Source organism: Paramormyrops kingsleyae, chromosome 3 (assembly GCF_048594095.1).
Source record: "Paramormyrops kingsleyae isolate MSU_618 chromosome 3, PKINGS_0.4, whole genome shotgun sequence".
In the NCBI taxonomy this organism is placed as follows: Eukaryota; Metazoa; Chordata; class Actinopteri; order Osteoglossiformes; family Mormyridae; genus Paramormyrops; species Paramormyrops kingsleyae.
This window is the reverse complement of record NC_132799.1, coordinates 18265284-18285089: the sequence shown is the minus strand read 5'-3', so window position 1 is coordinate 18285089 and position 19806 is coordinate 18265284. Positions and strand designations below refer to the sequence as shown.

Genomic DNA, 19806 nt, shown 5'->3' with positions numbered 1-19806 from the left:
TCTCTGATGAGTCCACCTTCATTCCATAAACCAACTACTTGTTCTAGATGGGCACATCACTGCCAAGGACTACTGAACCACTCTGAAGGACCATAAGAACATAAGAAATTTACAAACGAGAGGAGGCCATTCGGCCCATCAAGCTCGTTTGGGGAGAACTTAACTAATAGCATGTTCACCCAGTGGTTCAAACATTGTATCCTGAAGGTGGCGCTGTGGGTCAGGATGATAATGCACCAACACACACAGCAAGAATGTGACAGACGGGTTTGATAAACATTAAAGTGAAGCTGAACATCTTCCATGGCCTGCACAGTCACCATATCTGAATATTATTGAGCCACTTCAGGGTGTTTTGGAGGAGTGAGTCAGGAAACATTATCCTTCATCAGCATCACTAGTGACCTGGCCACTGTTCTGCAAGAGGAATGGCTTAAAATCCCTCTGGCCACTGAACAGGACTTTTATCTGTCATTCCCAAGACACACTGATGCTGTATTGGCCACTAAAGGAGGCTCTAGTCTACACTACACTATTAAATTATTATGATTTAAAACCAGGTGCTTCAGTTTCATTGTCCAGAAGTCCATTCACACAGGGTTGAGGCAGGATTTGAACGCACAACCCTTTAGGAGTAAATTGTTCAAGTTCTTTAATGTAGTTTTATTCACACAATACATATTTATACCAACATCACTATAATAAATCTATGTCGTAGAATTCTTGTGAATGGTAATATTTATAAGTGCAGTGTATTAATTGATGACTGACGTTTGTAATGCGTGGTGTCTTGTCTCTCAAACATGTGCATTTTTCTTCCCATTGTCTGGAGCTAAGAAACCATACATGTCACTGGACATTGTATTAATTATAACTGTGTATGTAACGAATAAAACTTTGAAACAAACTGAAAATATAAAGCGACTAATTGCAACAAAGCATACTTAATGGTGACGTTAATATTTTCACGGTTGCCTCCAGTCTATTCTGGTGTCTCTTTTACAAAGATTTCCAGAGGCAAGTTGCGGTTTGTCATCATTGACATGCAGTGACGATAAACAGAAAATTCACGCATTCAGCTCAGTTCAAGGGCAACTCCTTCTGTTAAATGGCATCCATTCCAAAGCAAACAGACCAGCCATGCATTCAACTGTGTTCTTTTTCACATCTTCCCTCTATATTGATATCAACTTTTAGATATAGTATGCTCAGGGAATGCGATAACACCTGCGAAATTGTTCTGATTAAATCTCTTAGTATGGCCTTCTATAAATGCCTCTAGTTGGGGTGACAAACGTAGATCTCGCCAAGTAATCTTTTATTTTTTTCCTTGGATAAGTCCAGATATGCATTGATGAAATACGTGAGAGTCTGCCGTTTTGGAATTTTATTAGAGACCATGTTTTGTGAACAACCTGGAAAAAGTTACATTTTTACTGCAGAATTTATTTGAAACCATATTCTTTAGTAAGTTTCGATTATTCGTGTATTTCTTTTAAGGCAAATCCAGGACAGGACTCAAAGGAGTGAGCCTGTTGATGAACATACCCGGAAAACTTAATTTGAGACTGTTCCCATTTCTAAAGCACACCAATATAGTGTAGGGACTTGGGCGCATTCGAAGAACTGACACTTTAAATTTTGATCTACAGTCGGAACTGGAATAGTCGGATTATCTCGCGACTTTTATCTTTACCAGTAGGTCGGTGAACTTTCGCCAGATGCAGCGCATGTACGAGTCATTGTGCGCTCAGATCCTCAGCCAATGGCGTTCATGATCCCTAATGAAAAGGGGCATGTCAGGGTGGTGCAGACCCCTGGGCGGGGCTCACGGTACCCAAGCAGGTAACGCCGGCCCCAGAGAAGGGAGGTCTCGGGTGGCATCGCAGTCTGCCGGTTATTTGCAGGGGATCCAAGCACAACCTTGTCTTTAACGACTGCACGTCTGGAGGGAGTTTTGTACGTGAAAAAGGCGACCGTTCGCACCCTATACGGGTTTCTAATTTTATTTTTTTTTCCGGATGTCTGTGCGCCCGTCTTTAATATGCTGAGCAGAAAATCTGGTCCGGGGCTGCTGAGCGCGGCGGGCAGTATCGATCGCGGCAGGGTTGGGGAAAGGCTGCAGGCAGCTCTAGCGGGTCTGCAGGAGCTACATTTGCTGAAGGAGAAGCAGGGCGACATGGTGCACTGGGCCCTCCGGATGAACCATGAGGATCCATTGTCCTCCGTTCAACAAGATGCCGATGGACCGGTGATCGGTACTGAAGAGCAGCGTCTGGAGGCGACGCTGGCAGCCCTTAAACAGCAACTGGTAAGTTTCCATCTGTCAGTCAGTGAGTAAGAATTACCTGAATGCGATGTTTACTTTGCCTCGACACATTTGCTGTGATGTAATATTTCAGAGTCCGTCAAACAGACATGGGTTATCAATAGGATCAGCCAAGTCTGGGCATGTCACACTGTTGACAATGCCTGCTTAATTGCAATATGGATTCATTAAGACTCCATTTGGGAAGGATATCACACAGTGCTTGTGTTTCTACTATCTGCAATCCGATCGCGCTGTCTGTTACCGGTATTATGGCCCTAGTTATAAACTTGTATTTGTAGGTGATAACGATCCAGTGGCCTGACCTTTCAGGAAGGGCTTGTTTTTTTGCTCCAGCGCCGCAGGGGGTAGTGGGGAGTCATAAATCAAGGGTCATTCCGGGACCTGAAGAGGGACCTTCGTGTGCGCTGGTGGGGGTCGTTTCATCTCTGATCATTAACTCACTTTCATTAGAGTTAAAGAAAAAAAAAACATGAAATTTCACTGCGCAGTGTTGTTAAAATGTCAAGAACTCAGCGTTATCTGTAGGAATAATTTATCTGTAGGAGTTACAAGAGAACCAGAATATAAAAACCTACAGTTTATTTATGGATAGTATAGATAGTGCTGTTGATAGTAAATCAGCCTCCCTAACGTAATTAATTCATATCAGAACTTATCTTTTTATCGATAGAGATTACACAACATTGTGGACATTTGGTAAAGTTTATTCCCTACAATTTTACTTTGTGTATAATACAATCCTGAAATTTCAGTATGGGCTTGTTTATTTTACTGATTCCCAGCTATTCGAACCATAGTACAGACATGAGCAGCTGTGTAAAGTTGCCATTTACAAATATTTATCAGACTGGGGTTAAAATCTTTGTCTCCAGAGGTGCAAAGCCAAAACAGTCATTTCCCCCTCCCCCACTGAGCTTTAAGAGCAGGGCAGAGTAACAACATTGGGATTCGAGTAATGGTCTGTCCCCTGTGGCCAGGGGCATTACTGAGCTTAGCTGCTTAAACAAACACGAGTTTCTGTTGTCCTCTCTGCCCCTCTAAGGTTGCACAATGGGCCGGTCATTCGCTGTGGGGGGGGAAGTGAATTATCCACCTAGAGCTGCTCTCCCCAGCTCCTTGTCCTTGTTTTGTTAATCAACAGCCAGACGTCTCCCTTGTTTTTCCAGTGTCGTATAACCTCAGGAATCGCGTTGGGCGCGCAGCAGCGAGGATGTCGCTCTTGGTCGAAGGGTTTTCCATCATGGTTGGCTGGTGTGTGACTAGCATGAGGAGTGAGTGGGTCTTAGCGTCGTGTGTGGCTTGTTCATATAGCGACGTTTTCAGAGACAAGAGTGAGACCCAGTACAGTATTTAAGGCTGTGACCTTTGACTTAAGTACATCTCAGGCACCAATTCCTACTTCCAGTTTAGGCTTCTCGCATTTTGGGACCATTAATTGACCCTGTTTTCAGTATGCTGCAAATGCACCATTTGTTCATATCTTACCAAACTACCTGTGGTTGCCTTACAGATGCGGCTGCGCAGACAGGATGTGGGGCTGAAGAGCCATCTGCAGCAGCTGGACCAGCAGATCAGTGAGCTCAAGCTGGATGTGAGCAAGGCCTCCAGTGAACATTTGGAGAGCGACAGCCGACCCAGCTCTGGTGAGCAGTGACACACAAATACAAACCCTTGCTGACAAGCTGACATTGTGATGTTAGTTCTTCCAGTGCTGATATGCTCATGGTCACTTTCTTTGTGCTGGCAAGACGGATCTCAGACAGATGACTCAAACCCAATGGGGTCTTTTACATAAGTCCATGGTGTCATTTTTACATTTTATAGAAGAGTTCTGCAGGTATACCTCAGGATGGTTAAGAATAAGTAGCTTGCATGTGATGCTAATCATGGCCATCTTGGATTGTGTACTTGCTTCCTGAATGGAACGCCAGTAATGACTTTGTCATGTTCCTCAAGGTTTCTATGAACTCAGCGATGGCGGCTCGGGATCATTGTCCAACTCCTGCACCTCTGTGTACAGTGAGTGCCTGTCCTCCTCCCAGAGCAGCCTATTTCCTACTCCATGCAGCCCTGGTCTGCTCACCCTGCCAGCAGGCAGGGCAGCGGAGGCTGCCCGCCCCCGCTCTGCCGACGAGAGCACCTCACGGGGCGAGCCCCCCAGGGTCAGCGGGGTACGGCAGCCTGGCTCCCGGATCCGCACCGGGGTCGCAGATCGGGCCAGACCCAGGCCGGTGTCCACAGGTAGGCCACGCCGTCACCTCTCGGGTTTCATACCCCCCCACCCCCCCGACCCAATTCATAAGTATTTCTAACTTCTGAACAATGCAGGAAACATTTAACAATTTTTCTGCATGGACTGGGTTTGTTTTACAGTTTGTGATGGGAAATAAATAACTTGTAAAATTTAGCTTGCTTGTCTAAAATTTTTGTAATGACTGTTTTTCTCAACTGAGCTGTGGTTCCCCCACAGGAGACTTGGAGAGACTTGTGACCCCCAGTCTGGGACTTTACAAGTCCATAGAGTTAAAGAAGACTTCCCTGTGTGTCAATCTACAACAGACTGCAGTAAACCCCAAGTACCGAAGTGACCTGCTCTCACGCAGTGGTGCTGAGGTGTACCGTTATCCCAGCCCTCTTCATGCTGTGGCCCTCCAGAGTCCCATGTTCTCCCTGAATGGAAATGAAGTCAACATCTCTGCAGAAACCCTGGAGTCCCAGGACGGAGGCACCCCAAGTGCTGAGAGTCCCGAAGGGGATGAAAGGTCAGAGAGCAAGTCTGTGGGGTACATCAACAAGATCCTCCAGTGCAGTTTGAGTAAGGGCAACCTCCTAGTGCCCCAGCTACCAGTGAAGAGCCAGAATGAGGCTCCTGCTGTGGGAAACAGAGCATCAGCTGTCAAGGACCAGAATTCATGGATGCCTTACATGGGCCCTCAGGAGCTCCCTCTGGAGGCTGAGAAGACATTGACTTCCCAGCGCAACCAACTGTCAGGTGACGGTTCTTCTTCTGGCCTGAATCAGGTTGAGAACATATCCACGTCATATTGCCAGCTGTACCCAGCAGATGTACATGAACCAAAGACCAGGGCGGTCGCAACCATCTCTGGCATGCCAAGGGATGGCAAGGAAGGGTCTGGAGAGCACCCCCACCAGGAGTTGAGCAGCAAGGATGGAGAGATGGCACGGTCTGCGAAAACACCCAGTGTGACCAGAACTTCCAGTGTCAAGGAAAGGCGTGATCCTGAGGGAACCGTCCACACCACTCAGCCAGAGTTTGTTCACGCCCAGTTTGTGCCAGCTGGCTCAAGGCGTGTGAAAGTCAGGCAGGCAGATAGGAAGCCGAAGGCTGTGAAGCTGAGAAGGAGGAGCTCAGAGAGGCCCCGTTCGGCAAAGCAGCAGCAGCAACCGCAAGTGTACTGTGATCGAGAAAAGGAGCCCAATGGCAGGGGAGCCCGACACACAGATAGGGGTCCCAAACAAGCAGGAGAGGGCCGAATGTCCAGAGATCCACCCACCCGCATGGGGGATGGAGGTACCCGGTTATACTCTGAGTCAAACTCCATGCCCCATTTTACTTGCCTCCAGCCCCAAATGGAACCCAACGCCAGAGTGAAAAATAATCCGCGGATACAGCACCCTAATTTGGAGCGCATGTCTGCCGATCCCAGCAGGAAGAAGCAAGTGGCCCGGAAGTGGCAGTTGGTTGCAGAGACCGGTCCCTGGCCTGCTTCTCTTAGTGTGGCTCAGGGTCAAAGGTCAAGGGAGGTTCCAGGGACGTCACGTAAGACGGGGCTTGTACGCAACGTGAGACCTCGCTCGGGGCCATGGGTGGGCCCCCCACGCTCTCTCCACCCCTCGTCTTCATATCTCGGTAGCTATGCCTTTCGCTACCCGGCAGCCTCACACTACCCACCGGCGAGCGAGTCGGGACAGTCCGAGTACTCTGCCGATGGAGCGTCCCTCTTCCACTCCACCATCGCTGAGAGCAGCGAGGGCGAGCTCAGCGACTTCACCACTAACCGCTTTGGCGACAGTGAGTCCAGCCAGGGTTCCCAGTCGCCGGGCGACTCCGACAGCAGCATCTCTCTGGAGTATGATGAGGAGGAGGAGGATGAGGAGGGCGGTCTGGTGTGGGCAGAGGCAGCAGTTGGCCCAACTACAGCCAGTGCATCCATGCGCCAGTCCTGTCCTGAGCCCCCAGCCTTTCGGATCAAGGCCTCTCGAGCCCTAAAGAAGAAGATCCGGAGATTTCAGCCAGCTTCCTTAAAGGTGATGACACTGGTGTAGCTCTGTCCAGTTGTTGCCACAGGATGAAGAGCTGTCATCTGTTGGACTGCTGTGTGCATATTGCTGGACTGCTAGTTGACTAGTGGGACAGTTCTATTGACCTTTATATTGCTAAAACATCAGGAACAAGTCAAGTCAAGCCAAAGATCTTCGCTCCTGAGTATTATCTGAGTGTTTCTTCCTATAAGCATAATCAAAGTATGAATACACAATCCATATTCTTGCTAGTACCAGTAATTAATCAAGAGCCTAGATATCATAATTGTAATCATGTTTCTCTCTAGTGTTTCTACACAGCAGCTTTTCACATGTATGTGTGCAATGTGTTTTCAAAATAAAACACTTTAATTTGAAATGTGTTCAGTATATCAGTCCCCTCTCCCATTAAACTGTTCTGTGAAGATCTACTCATTGGGTTACTTTCATCCTTGGTATATTAACTCTGCCCTTGAAAGGATTCTCTAATGATCCATTTATGCTGGATGGGGGAAGGAAATCTTGCAGCACTTTGTGATGGTGGTCTAGCCAGAGTTTATGGCTGGGAGTTAATTTCACAGGCTGTTAACCCTGCATAAGAGCAAGCCTTGGATTTCAGTAAGGAGCCAAAATCCTTTTACAGCCTTGAATTTCTGTAGATGGTTCTTGGGCCCTGGAAAGAAAGGGAGCCAGAGAAGACCAATGTCACAATGAGTGGTTTATGTAGTTACTCCAGAATCTGTAGCCCTGGGTGAATAGACAGGAGGCGAGTGACATGGGATAATGTGGAAAGGGCCAGGGATGAGACGGTCCTTGTTTGGAAAGCTGCCTTAGAAGATTAAACACCTGGGAACTACAGGGAATGCTAAGCCCTCCTCTAAATCTCCTCCGATACTCCTCATTAACAAGGCCTTTGGGCTGAGTTTGAGGAAATGGGGGAAGGATTCAGCCAGTTAAGCTATCCCCCCCCGTGAAGCCCCCTCAATGGCAGTCTATGACATCATTTCCCCAAGACTGCAGGTGGGTACACAGCTCCAGTGGCCCTTCATCCGAATGCATGGCAGATGAGCCAGGCTGCCTTGTTGAAACCACAACCCAGATTCCTGTAATCAGGACTAATTATCAGCTCTGTGTAAATTTTATAATTAAGTTTGCGTGTGAGAAAAATTGCCCGACTGCTTGCAGACTTTCGTTTGATTCCTCTTGGTGTTTCTGCTCATGAGAACGCGAGTACATCACATTCTTTGAATTTATTATACATTATATCCCTTTAAATTCAAGAACTCAGTTCCTCTGGTCAGCCTCTGTTATAGAAGATAACCAAACCCACCAAAGTATTGAAATGATTAGTGCATAAGAACCTGCTGGGGAGCAGTTCGCTATTTAACAGTAAGGACCGTAGTTACTAACACAAATTACTGGAATGTTTCAAAGTGTATTTAGGAAGGCTGGCTGGTGTATATGGTTTACTGTGGTCTTATTAGTCCAATGAGGAACAAAATGCATGTTTATTTGACAATGGCAGGATTAGAATTAGCAACCCCCTGACCTTGAATTGAGCCATTCCACCCCAACATACACAGAGTTACACAGGAGACCACAATGGTTCTAGTTATGTTACCCCTGAGACCTGTCCGAATCCGGTGACCTCTGTTGAAAAGTGGGTCAGACTGTCATTGTCCTCACACAGACACAAGGAGAGCCTGGTTTCATCTATCTGCGTTAAGCTTGCTGAGATTGACCTTGACCCTTCCCCTCCCTGGCTGAGCTGGTTTTCAGGAATGGAGCATTTCCCATGCCATTGTGTATCAGCCTTTTTCACAAGCAAATATGTCTTAAAGTTAATCCTGTTTGAAAATGCCACTTTTGCTACGGTATGAAAATGTGGCTGGTAATTTAAAAAATTTGTATAGCGTATTATAATTCCGATATTACTGGATGCCTCCCACTGTTTTCTGTGTGAATGTTTTTTCTGCATATATATCTGTAACTAAAATGTATATATTAATTGTCTTCACGGTAAATAAGTCAAATGCCGAAGTAAATATTTTCAAAATGATTTTATATGGGAACTCGGATTGCCTACATAACACGAAAAAATTCTGGACAAAATATACTCCTCTATGTAAACAAAGACTCAGTTTGATTTTATGTTGTTCTTATGAAAATATGTGGGTCAGAATAACTGAGCAGCACCATACACAGAATTTCAAGGAGCAGATGCTCGAATGGGTTGGGGGTGTGGCTTAGGGAACATTTTTACGAAGGTGTCCCTGTTGGAAATTTTGACAGCCTAGCTCAAAAGGGGGTCACATTTAATCATTCAGGCAAAAGGTAAAGGTGCTCAGGCATCCCCACCTTCCACGTACTTGTTTCAGAGTAGCCTAAAGTTTTCTTGTAAGTTATCTGTGGAGAAGGAAGAGAAAGTGTTTTCTGACTGTAAAGCATGACTTCTGGCTTGTGTTGTATAGCCCCCTAGCCCCCACTGAGGACAGCCACCATTCAGGCCACGGGCCTGGTTTGTTTAAGGCATCAATACTCAGTCCGTTCCTCAGGCTAAAGACTCTTAGCAAGGCTGTAAATATGGCTGCAGTATGAAGGGTGCGCGGGTGGTGTGAACCCAAAGGGGATAGTTCATAGTAAGAGGGTGCCGAAGGCTGAACACACCTGTTAGAAAGATTCAGGCAAGGGGGCTTTGGCTGTAATACTACAAAGAGCTCCCTGAGGGGGGGGGGGACGGACGCTCAAGGCATGCAAAAGGATTACCGGTGTCACGCGGGATCTCGTTACATTGATTATTGTTCCAGGGCTTGTGCTTGAGAAATGCAGGCGCCACGGGGCCTGTGTGCCCCAACAAAGCTGGGCTGCTGGGACCCCAGTGTGTCCCATTCCTCCCATCCAGCTATAAGGGCTTTCTAATGCCCTCTGTTCCTTAACAATCTGTCACTCTCTCAGGTGAGCAGGCTTGTATTCAGTTGAGGGACGTAAACATGTGCACCAGCCTGAGAGGAAACACCCAGGGCTTCAGGCCCAGAGTCAGCAGGACAGACTATGCTGCCCTCAGAGTCACGCATTAAAGGTCCCATCATCCATCACAGCTATGCTCCACCCACCCTTTCCCACGGTGGGGTCCTGCTGGAGAACGTTACCGCTTCACTTTCCCCGTCTGTCTACTCAAATACGAATCGTTACTCTATACAGCGTGGAACAGATTGCTTTACTATAAAACATGGTTCAGCCAAATTTATCGCAATTTTATGATGCCTCTATGAGAATTTTATGAGGGCTTAAGGATGTAGCCACCGTAAAAGCTACAGAAATTCATTTTAGTTATGATCAGCATGGTATCGTAAGGGTGTTTCGATAAAGTATGCAAGTATATATTTCACTGGGAATGTAAAGTCAGGCCAGATGTAGCATCCATCCGTCATCCAGTGGCTTAGCCTGTTCAGCAGGGGGTCATGCATTTAGGAGAAAGGGCATCTGTACTGTGTGTGTGTGTGTGTGTGCGTGGGGGGGGGGGTTATGTATGTATCACATTGTGGGGACCAAACATCCCCTCAATGTGATAAAAACCTGTTATTTTGACGTTGTGGGGGCCATTTTTTCCCCACAAGGGGAAACTCAATTTAATAAAAATCTCTGACTGCAATTAAAAAACTAAAAATGCCAAAAGTCTTGTATTTTGTTTGGCTACTTATGTATGATTGCAGTTAGAGCTGGGTAGATACAAACGTGTGTGTCTGTGTGTGTGTGTGTGTGTGTGTGTGTATACGTGTACATCTGTAAACCAGCCATAAACTTCCAGGTCAAGATCAGTCTAAAATTTTCCCATCCAACCTCCTGTTTGGGTAGTTTTTTTGGTGGGCGATCGATGTTCAAAGTAAAAGAATGGGTGTGTTTGCGTGTGTATGACCAAATACTGTTCATGTGGATGTTTTGTGGTGGGACTGGATGTATCCGCTTATCCCATGAGGTCTTTTAAAGCTTAAACAGAGATGACTGTTCATGAAACCACAATGTTATAAACTGCCCATTGTCTACGTGACACAATGGGTGTGTTTGCATGTATATTTTTTTCTTTGGGGAAAATGATCACACAAGAATTGTTAACATTGAAAAAAAGAACTAGTACGTATGTCCCAAACACATAAAACACAACTTTATAAAAGTTATAATTTTGAAATATCAAAATTAAGCTTTTAAGTTTGAAATTGCATCATAAATTGCATTAAAGTGACATTGAAGAAGTAAGCATGAGTGTGAGTGTGTGGAAAGTAGTACAGCCCTAACAAGCATTTCAGATGGCTGAACGGTTTCTCATCACGACCCTGACCAGGATAAGCAGCTAGAAGATGGCAGGAAGGAAGGATGGATGGATGGATGGATGGACAGTTGGTGATATTGATGCACCAGATAGTAACAATGAATATTATTCACAGTATTTCAAAGTGATAAATTTAAAGCTCATTGCTGACAGTAGTCCCTGTCATATGAAATATTTGTGTAAAAAGCCTGTGAAGATTTTTTTTCCTGGATGGGGGTCACTTTTGTGAGTGGATTGTTTTTATAGTAGTTCAAAACCCTTCAGAACTTTTATCGAGCTATCTTTTGACTGATATTGGTTTACATTTTCTTTTGAATTTTTTAAATCTTTGTTGGCAGGTTTTTGGAGAAGTGTCCATCCTTTGTCCTTTTTACAAAAAACAGCGTAATAAGTATTTGATGACTTATTCATCATTTCATGCCTCCTGAACAAAAGGACTGGATGATTAGGCTGCAAGCTGATGTGAACTGTTTGAAGTGTGAACTGTACCAAATCAGATTAAGGTGAAATGTTTAATAATTAATCAGTATGTCTATACTTGCATTTTATACGGTGGCCTGTTCACAAAAATTGTTTCTATTGAACTGAAAACTGGTCATTATTCCAAATTCTATCAAAAATACAGTACTGTGCAAAAGTCTTAGACAGTTTAACATGAACACATGAAAATAACACAACAAAAACTAACTGATAGACATAATATCATAGTTTTCACCAACATGAAGATCATTTGAGCATCTTTTTTTTAGACTGACAAAATGTTTTGCACAGTACTGTACATAGAATCAAAGCCACAGAAGGCAAAAAATACGGAGCAGAATAGTGGAGAAAAAGTTGCCCCTTATTTTCTTGCTCTGTCATCTCTCTGTTCACAAATCCGACGACAGCTTTGTGCCACTTGCACCTTGTTTGGCATTTTTACTCAAGGAGTTCAGGCCCAGGCAGCTCATGGAACTTGGACGACATCCTGGTTAGGAATACAGATCTCACCTTTGTGTCTGCAGTCCTGCTGGGCACCACTGCAAAACAAAAAATGGAAAAATGAAATACTGTTGTGCTACAAATGGGCAACTATTGAAAGTTGCCCATTTGTAGTACGGTTAGTTGCATTCTTATTTGTTATTTTAAACCTTCCTTGAAACATGATTCTATACATCATATGCAATTAAAGTGAAGGGTGCAGAAACGGCAAGTATAGTTTTGGGGAGATATGAAGAAATCATGAAGATGATTTACTGACCAAGACTCAAGGCTAAATGTAACATGGCGGCAAGTCAAAGCTTGGGGATTCTTTACAGTGTAGGCAAGGGAGTTCTGCGAGGGTGTTTTCTTACCCCACTCTGGACAGGAGCAAGAACGTGGCCCCCACAGGACTGATCAAAATGCTTTTTTAATTACTGCTCTGCATAATCACATGAGGGAGATTACAGAACATGACTGCAGCCTCAAATGCGTTTTCCATATGGGAAAGTACTCTGAGCATCAGTGCTTAGCCTTAAATGGCTTGGGAGTTGCTGAATACTGTTAATCACCCAGTTTATTAATTATCCATTTATAATTACAAGATTCCCGGATATATACAGTGCTGTGTAACAGTAATTTAGACTTGTAGTCAAGACCACCTAAACCAAGACCAAGACACTACCAAGACCAGAGGGTATCGAGACCAAGACAAGACCAAGACAAAGTTGAGACAAGACCAAGACCGAGACTGGAAGAAAAAGACTCCCTTAACTTTTGTGTGCTGTTGAGGACTGACATGACGGGTACTGACTAGTCCCAAAGTCATCTGACAAAACTGCTAACACCTCCAACAACTGTCTAAAGAATGGGAAATATGTAACCGATGTCAATTATACTTAATTTGTAGATGAATTTGTAACATTAAATTGAAGGTACACAATTATAAACTTGAAATTGCATAATGTCCCATTGTAGTAGTACTAGCCAAATGACACTGTATGATATCAACTTCCCTGAAATGGATTAGGCCTGTTAAGTCAACACAACACAACGTGATATGCAGAAGTTATTTAAAAGTTAATGGTCACATTTATTTAGTCAAACAACACCATTTTAAGTAAAATACTGTAATCAAACAATATAAAGACATGCGCACAAGTCACATGAATCAAATGCAAACTACAAATACTATATACCAATACAAACTGCACATCAAATTCTGCATTAATAAGAATAAGGACAAGTGCTTAAAAGATTCTGACATCTTGATGTCTGCAGTGGCATGTGATTACACATTTAACTAACGTTTAACTAGCGCTACATTTATTTTGTGCGTATAACGCATATTTTGACTGGATGAGCGCCAATGTCTGAATCACAACAAAATGCATGAATGTCTCGGGACATCCAACTCTACAGTAATTGGACACAGTCAGGGGCTGTGTCCTTCTAAAGCTGCATTCGAAGACCGACAAGGCCGTCCCGTTTCAAAGGCTCCTTCAAATGCAGCCTAGAAAAGTGTTATTCACCGAAAACCCAAGATTCATTTAACACTCTATATACTGTAGCATTATGCGTGCAATTCTAAAATAGGGTGATTTAGACATTTTGAGTCCATGATTCAGGTTTGATGGTCAGCAATAAATAGCATTAGCGATGTCGGTAATACTTATTACTACCAGGATGAAAGAAATGTAATACCGAACAGCTTTCAAGAAATGTGGTACCGCGGTACCTTTTCAGTAACAGTATCCTGCGCAACACTAGTCTGCACAAAGTCTGAGATAATAGGTCAAATGTGGATCTTGTTATTGGTGCAGCACAAATAAATATAAATCACTGCTTTGCATTCTTGATAAGTCTGTGCGTGTCATCATGCCCAAATCGACTCCAAATAAGTCACAAATTAAGGACATTAATCATGAATTATATTCTGCTATGCAATATTGCTTCCCTTCCTATGTGTTCTTCAAACATAAAAAGGTTGCATGGTGATGACAGACGTGAGCTCGGGCCAAGATTGTTAAGTACAATGTGAGCGTCGACCAGCGGGGGAGTGAGGAGGGGGCAATCATGCTCGGGCATGGTACAGGGCAACCGGGCCAAGTGTCAGTACACCCTAAAAGCCTGTGGGTGTCATCAAGGAATAACCAGATAGCTCTTTCCACAGCCCATGTGAAAGTGCACAGGTCAACCATAAGAAAGAGACTGCACAAATTTAGCATGGAAGTGTTTTGGTTTGGGGCTGTGTTGCTGCCTCGGAGGCCTGGCCAACATGGCATCACAGTGCTTACAATAAATTTGACATCATACCAGAGAGTGTTTGAGGAGAATGAAAGGCCATTTGGCAGCAAGTCAAACTGTAAGTGGGTCTTTTAAAAAGATAATGACCCCAAACATACAAGCAAATCTACAAATGAGTGGCTCAAAACAAAGACGTGGAGGGTTATGGGATGGCCAAGTCAAACTATGAAATGTTGCGGGGCCCATGCATGCAAGAAACCCCCCCCCCCCTCAACATCACACAGTTAAAGAGTCAATGCATAGTGGAATGGACAGAGATTTCTCCACATCAATGTCAAAAACTTCAACAGGACTAAGAAATTACTGCCAGAGGTTCTTTCTGCCAAAGCACTCAATATCAGCTACTAAATGTAATGATGTACTTACTTTTTTCCTACAGAGAAAACTTACATTTCTGTTGTATTTTGTTGCATAAATGATTCTGAAGTTGAAATTTGTTTTTTTTTCCCATTAGATTACATCACTATCTATGTCAGAACTTTTCATACGAAGGTGAAACATTTGTCTAATATTTTTAAAAAGGTGAAAGATTTTTCAAGGGGTGTCCTTACTTTTTCATGGCACTGTAAGGTGTTGTGTTGTTTTAGAAAGACATTTGGGGCATGCCTGAGTGGTTCATTTGTAGTGCCTCTCTGAGGACCACACTGGCTGTGGGGCAGGTGATTACAGCACCGCTGTTCCCTCAGAAGATTGACCAGCCGTGAAGCTAAGCTAAGCCCCTCCCCCTGCAGCTCAGGACCCCAGCTGTCCCTGTGTGGTACAGCCCATTGTTTCCACTACTGTACATATGAATGAGCAGGAATTCCTGGCCTCATGAATGTGAATCGTGGCCCTCTGTGTTTAAAGGCTAGGCTGGCAGTGAGGATGAACGAGAAGCTGAGAGAGGAGCATGGGGGAAGGAGAAGGTGGGGCAGGCTGGCTCGTTCAATTTCCAGGCTTCAGAATACATGTTTGAACCCTGGTTTCATGCCCAGGGGGATATATCACCCCCCTTCCCCCTTGGTTCAGACCCAAAGTAGGCAAACCCCTCAAAGGGAAAGTGACTCTTCCGCGACCCCTGCCTGATTGCATCCTTCACTGAAAGAACTAACCCCCGCCCCAACCAACACTTTACAATCAAATGTTTGACCTGCATTTTCCACAAGCAATGCCATGCTGTGGTCAACAAGTGGTCAAAAGTTCGTGGTTCGTTTCTTAGTCAGAAACTCTCTCTCTCTCTCTCTCACACACACACACACCCATGTACCAATCAAATTAGGGACCTTCCATTAATTTATATTCAAAAACCCTAATCCCAATCACAGCCCCCTACCCATCCCTAACCTTAAGCAAAAGTAACCAAACAAAATACAAGACTTTTGGCATTTTAATTTTTTTGATTGCAGTCACAGCTTTTTATAAAATCGAGTTTAGCCAAATGGCGACCTGGAAAAAGTCCCCAGCAGGTTTTTACCACACTTTGGTGACATTTTGGTGGCCAAATGTGATCTATGCAAATCCACACACACACACACACACGCACATGTCAGATATACCTAGCTCTATAGGGCCCGCTTATTCACTTCTATGGGAAAAATGCTAACGCTAACTATGACGACCCTAACCCCCACCCTGCCCTAACCATAACCATAAGTAACCAAACAAAATACAAGAGTTTTTTCATTTTTATTTTTTTCATAGCAGTCACCGATTTCAGGAAACCGGTCCCCATAAGGGGAAAAAAACAGATATTTACAGTTTTGCCTAGTGGGATGGCCTTAATCTGTTAATGGGAAGTGTTTGTGCATGGAGACTGTCCTCTGTCTGTATGTTTCATGCTCTGTCTAAATTGTATTTGTGAGAGACCAAAAAAAGCTTTCCTTAGGTATTTCCTGGCGAATTCTATATGAGTGTTGTGTGTGTGTGTGTGTGTGTGTGTGTGTGTGTGAAGGAGCTGGAAGGCGCCACGCAGGTTGAGCTCGCCTGTTGCTGCAGGCCAAATGGCAGACGCTTCCTGCTGGAGGGGGCAGAGGGTCACAGATACAGACAGGTGTTGCTCTGACTTCCTGCTGACAGTGGGGTGGGGGGGTCGTGCAGGAGGAAGTGAGGAGTGGGACACACTTTCGTCACCCAGCGACGAATTAATAACGACCCCCCTCCCCAGTCTTCAGTCCATGAGAACCTGCTAGAGTAATTCCTATGCTTACACAGTACTGCGCAAGTCTTAAGATCAACGAAAATGTTTAAGGCTGTTTTCCTGGGTAGTGTGCATTTTTCTAAGAAAAAAAAACACAATTTAACTTTAGAATATATGTGAAATAAGAGTAACAGAATAGAAACTTAAAGGAATTTCTTTTCCCAAAAACTTACCGATATCTTGTTGGATGATTAGATGAACACCGCTTCAGTTCCCAAACCTCTCCTCAGGGGCACCTCAGCCATGCTAAACATCTGTTAAGTCCCACCATCAGCTCAAAGAATTAATTAAATTGATTTGAGGTATTGCTTAGCCAAGTAAGGTGGTGTACTGGTATATATATGTACATAAACCTTTGGTGGATATAACTGAAATATACTTAGCTATTAAGATTCATAGTAGCTATTGAGATTTTGGGACATTTTCACACCTAGTTTTAAATTATGCAAATTCAGAATTACTTCCACTGTAATGTGCAATTAAAAGGTTGATTAGTTGCTGTAGGGTGGTATGGTGGCACAGTGGTTAGCAATGACACATGGGACTTGGGTTCAAGTCACTGTCATGTCTCCATGTGTACTGGGTTGCATGTTCTCCCTGTGTTGTGGGACTTTCTTTGGGTACTCAGGTTCCCCCCCCTCACCAGTTCAAAACCATGCTGAGGTTAATTGGAGTTACCAAATTGCTGGTAGGTGTTAGAGTGCCCTGTAATGGGTTGGTGCCCCTCCTGGGTTGTTCCCTGCCTTGTGTCCATAGACCCCAGATCTCCCTTGACCCTGAATAGGATAAGTGTTTACAGAACATGGATTAGTTGCTTTATTATTTCTGCATTGTCAACTGATGCAGTAATTTCAACTTCCATGTCTCTACACTCTAAAAAACGCTGGCTTGTTTTTTCAACCCAAATGCTGGGTTGAGACTGCCGGGTAAGAAAGTTGGGTTTATTTAACCCAATTTGGGTTGAAAATCGGTCTTGATCTATAACCCAGCAGTGCTGGGTTGGGAACGCGGACGTGAAAGAGAGCACGCACGTCACGTCAACATCCAGGGACATCAGCGAGAGTTGACGGAGTTTTGCGCCGTCTTTAGAGGGAAGCCAGTGAAATTCTGTCTGAAATGTAAGTTATTCAGTGTGTATTTAACAATGTTCATAATAAATAAAACATTTCCTTTACTGTATAATATATATACACGCAAATTTTAGGCTTTCGGTCAGTTGAACTGAGATTACCTAACGACTAAGCGACGGCCGATCTCTTGCTCAGTGGACGGGAAAGCGCGCGTGACATCGTCATCGGAAGGAGCTTGGAAAGGATAACGTAAAATTTTTAAATATTACTTTTGTATATGTTAAATCTACTTTGTTTATTATTAATGATTTACTGTGTTAGATACGGTTTTGATATAGCGGAGTTTACTTAACTAATTTGATTTTGTCAGCACATCCACATAAATTTCCCGCTCTGCTTGTAAGGTACATTTCGTTCAATTCGTTTGACATAGTTGTACATTCGACAGCAAACGATGTTAATTTACTACGAACATGTAATTTCTTTAATCCTGTAAATGGTTTGATGCAGGCGGGAATGTCTGAGCTCAGCTCAGGCTAAAGGAGGCTTGAAACTAAGCATGTTCGACGGACATTTTCTAAGCATAGTGCTAAGGCCATGGTCAGTGGTTAACTAATGCTGATAGCTTGGTGTGTTATGGTCTTTAATGCTCCTAAAGGTTTTTTAGGTGTTCTGAAGGTAGCTCTAAGGATATTTAACTTTTACACATTTTTGAGTTCTTAATGAATCTATACCATTTCTTTTTTATTTATTTTTCCTTTTTTCAGATTGGGACCAATATGGCTGAGTACCTTCGTTCAGAAGAGTCCATTGAATTTTCTTATGTTCTCATGCTTGGAGACAACCACTGCTTTCAAGCCTTTGCTATAATAAATGGCACAGCATTTGAGCAAAGTACATTACTTGCTGCAGTGGACGTTTGAAATGTTTTCATATTTTAAATACATATTTTCTTGGAAGTGAATTTGAGTTCAGTCACTTTATATCTCAGGATATATTGATGTTTGCACATAATTGTTAATGGGAAAGTTATAAAATGTTTTCCTATTTTTTCCTAATCTTAAATTTGTATTTTCTTAAGTTTTTTTTTTGTTTGTTTTTTCAGTCAGTTTGATGCCGTTTCATTATTACTTCTACATATTTTTTTTTTCTACATTGCAGTTGATGATTTATATATATCAGGATATGTCAATGTTTATGCACAAATTTGTATTTTAAAGTTAATCTTTCTGACTTCAGTCAGTTAGATCGCTTTTTCATTATTACTTCTACATACTTTTATTTTTCCTCTACTCTGCAATTACATTGCAATTGATTCTTACTGATGATTCCTGTATATCTCAGGATATATTAATGTTTATGCATGATGTAAATGTTATGAAAAGTTTTCATATTAAAAAAATTGTGTTTTTCTAAAGTTAATTTGTCTGACTTCAGTCTGATGCATTGTTACTGACTTCAGTCACAGTGTTTCTGTGATACAGTTTGATACATTTTAATAGAAATTGTCTTAATGCTGAGGTGGAGATGGGAAAAATGTCTTAAATTCATATGGACACATTTTTTACATGTTTTGTCATAAATAAAATTCCATTACTGAAGTATGTATTGCTGTAGAATTGTTTTTATTTTAGTAATTTTAATCACCAAAGTTTCTAGATTAAATTTCTGACCCATTTTGGGTTACATTCAACCCAGCAGTGTAGTCATTTTTAACTAATAGTTGGGTTAAAAATCACAACCCAGCATGCTGGGTTAAACGTGTAACCCAACTTGTTGGGTCAAAATAACCCAGCGTTGGGTTAGTCCCTTTTTTACCCAGCGCTGGGTTACCAAAATAACCCAAATTGGGTTGTTTTTAACCCAGCAGTTTTTAGAGTGTAGTATTGAAATTACTGTTTAATTCATTTTTGCTTGACAGTGTCTTAGGTTGTACTAAATTTACGCATTAAGCCTTAAGTTAGCCCAGCACATTCATAAACACACCTGTACATGTTTTTTAGGTATATTTCCAGCAAACTTTCCATTGACTGTAATTTTACTGAAATTACAGACTCTACTTACTCTATTACTCTACTTACGAACTTTCAACTTATGGACTTTCAGACATACGAATGAAGAGGACTGTAAGTCCAAATTGTGTTCATTGGGCTCCAGTTTCCTGCCCGCAACATCAATTTCTTTTGCAGCGCAGCAGCGTAGCGTTTGTACTCCCAGCATCCTAGTGCTTTGTACTTGCGTATACCCTTAAAATGATGTTGAATAACGACTTACGAACATTTCAAGTTACGAATAGCCATTCGGAACGTATCTCGTTCATAAGTAGAGGAGCGTCTGTATGCCAAACTAAGCTGCAGCTCATAATGGATGG

At 43.1% G+C, this 19806-nt stretch overlaps 1 protein-coding gene and 1 long non-coding RNA gene across 2 annotated transcripts; both read left to right on the top strand.

Moving 5' to 3' along the window:
• The first annotated feature begins 1801 nt into the window (after positions 1-1801).
• Positions 1802-6974, top strand: dact2 (dishevelled-binding antagonist of beta-catenin 2). Its single transcript, XM_023830254.2, has 4 exons — positions 1802-2311; positions 3843-3975; positions 4289-4573; positions 4803-6974. The coding sequence occupies exons 1-4, from the start codon at positions 2045-2047 to the stop codon at positions 6617-6619; spliced, it is 2502 nt and encodes an 833-aa protein (XP_023686022.2). The 5' UTR covers positions 1802-2044; the 3' UTR covers positions 6620-6974.
• A 10344-nt stretch (positions 6975-17318) lies between these two features.
• On the top strand, positions 17319-19155 carry LOC140588362 (uncharacterized). The gene is made up of 2 exons (XR_011989716.1): positions 17319-17483; positions 17570-19155. It is a non-coding gene; the product is annotated as an uncharacterized lncRNA (long non-coding RNA).
• Positions 19156-19806: the final 651 nt, after the last annotated feature.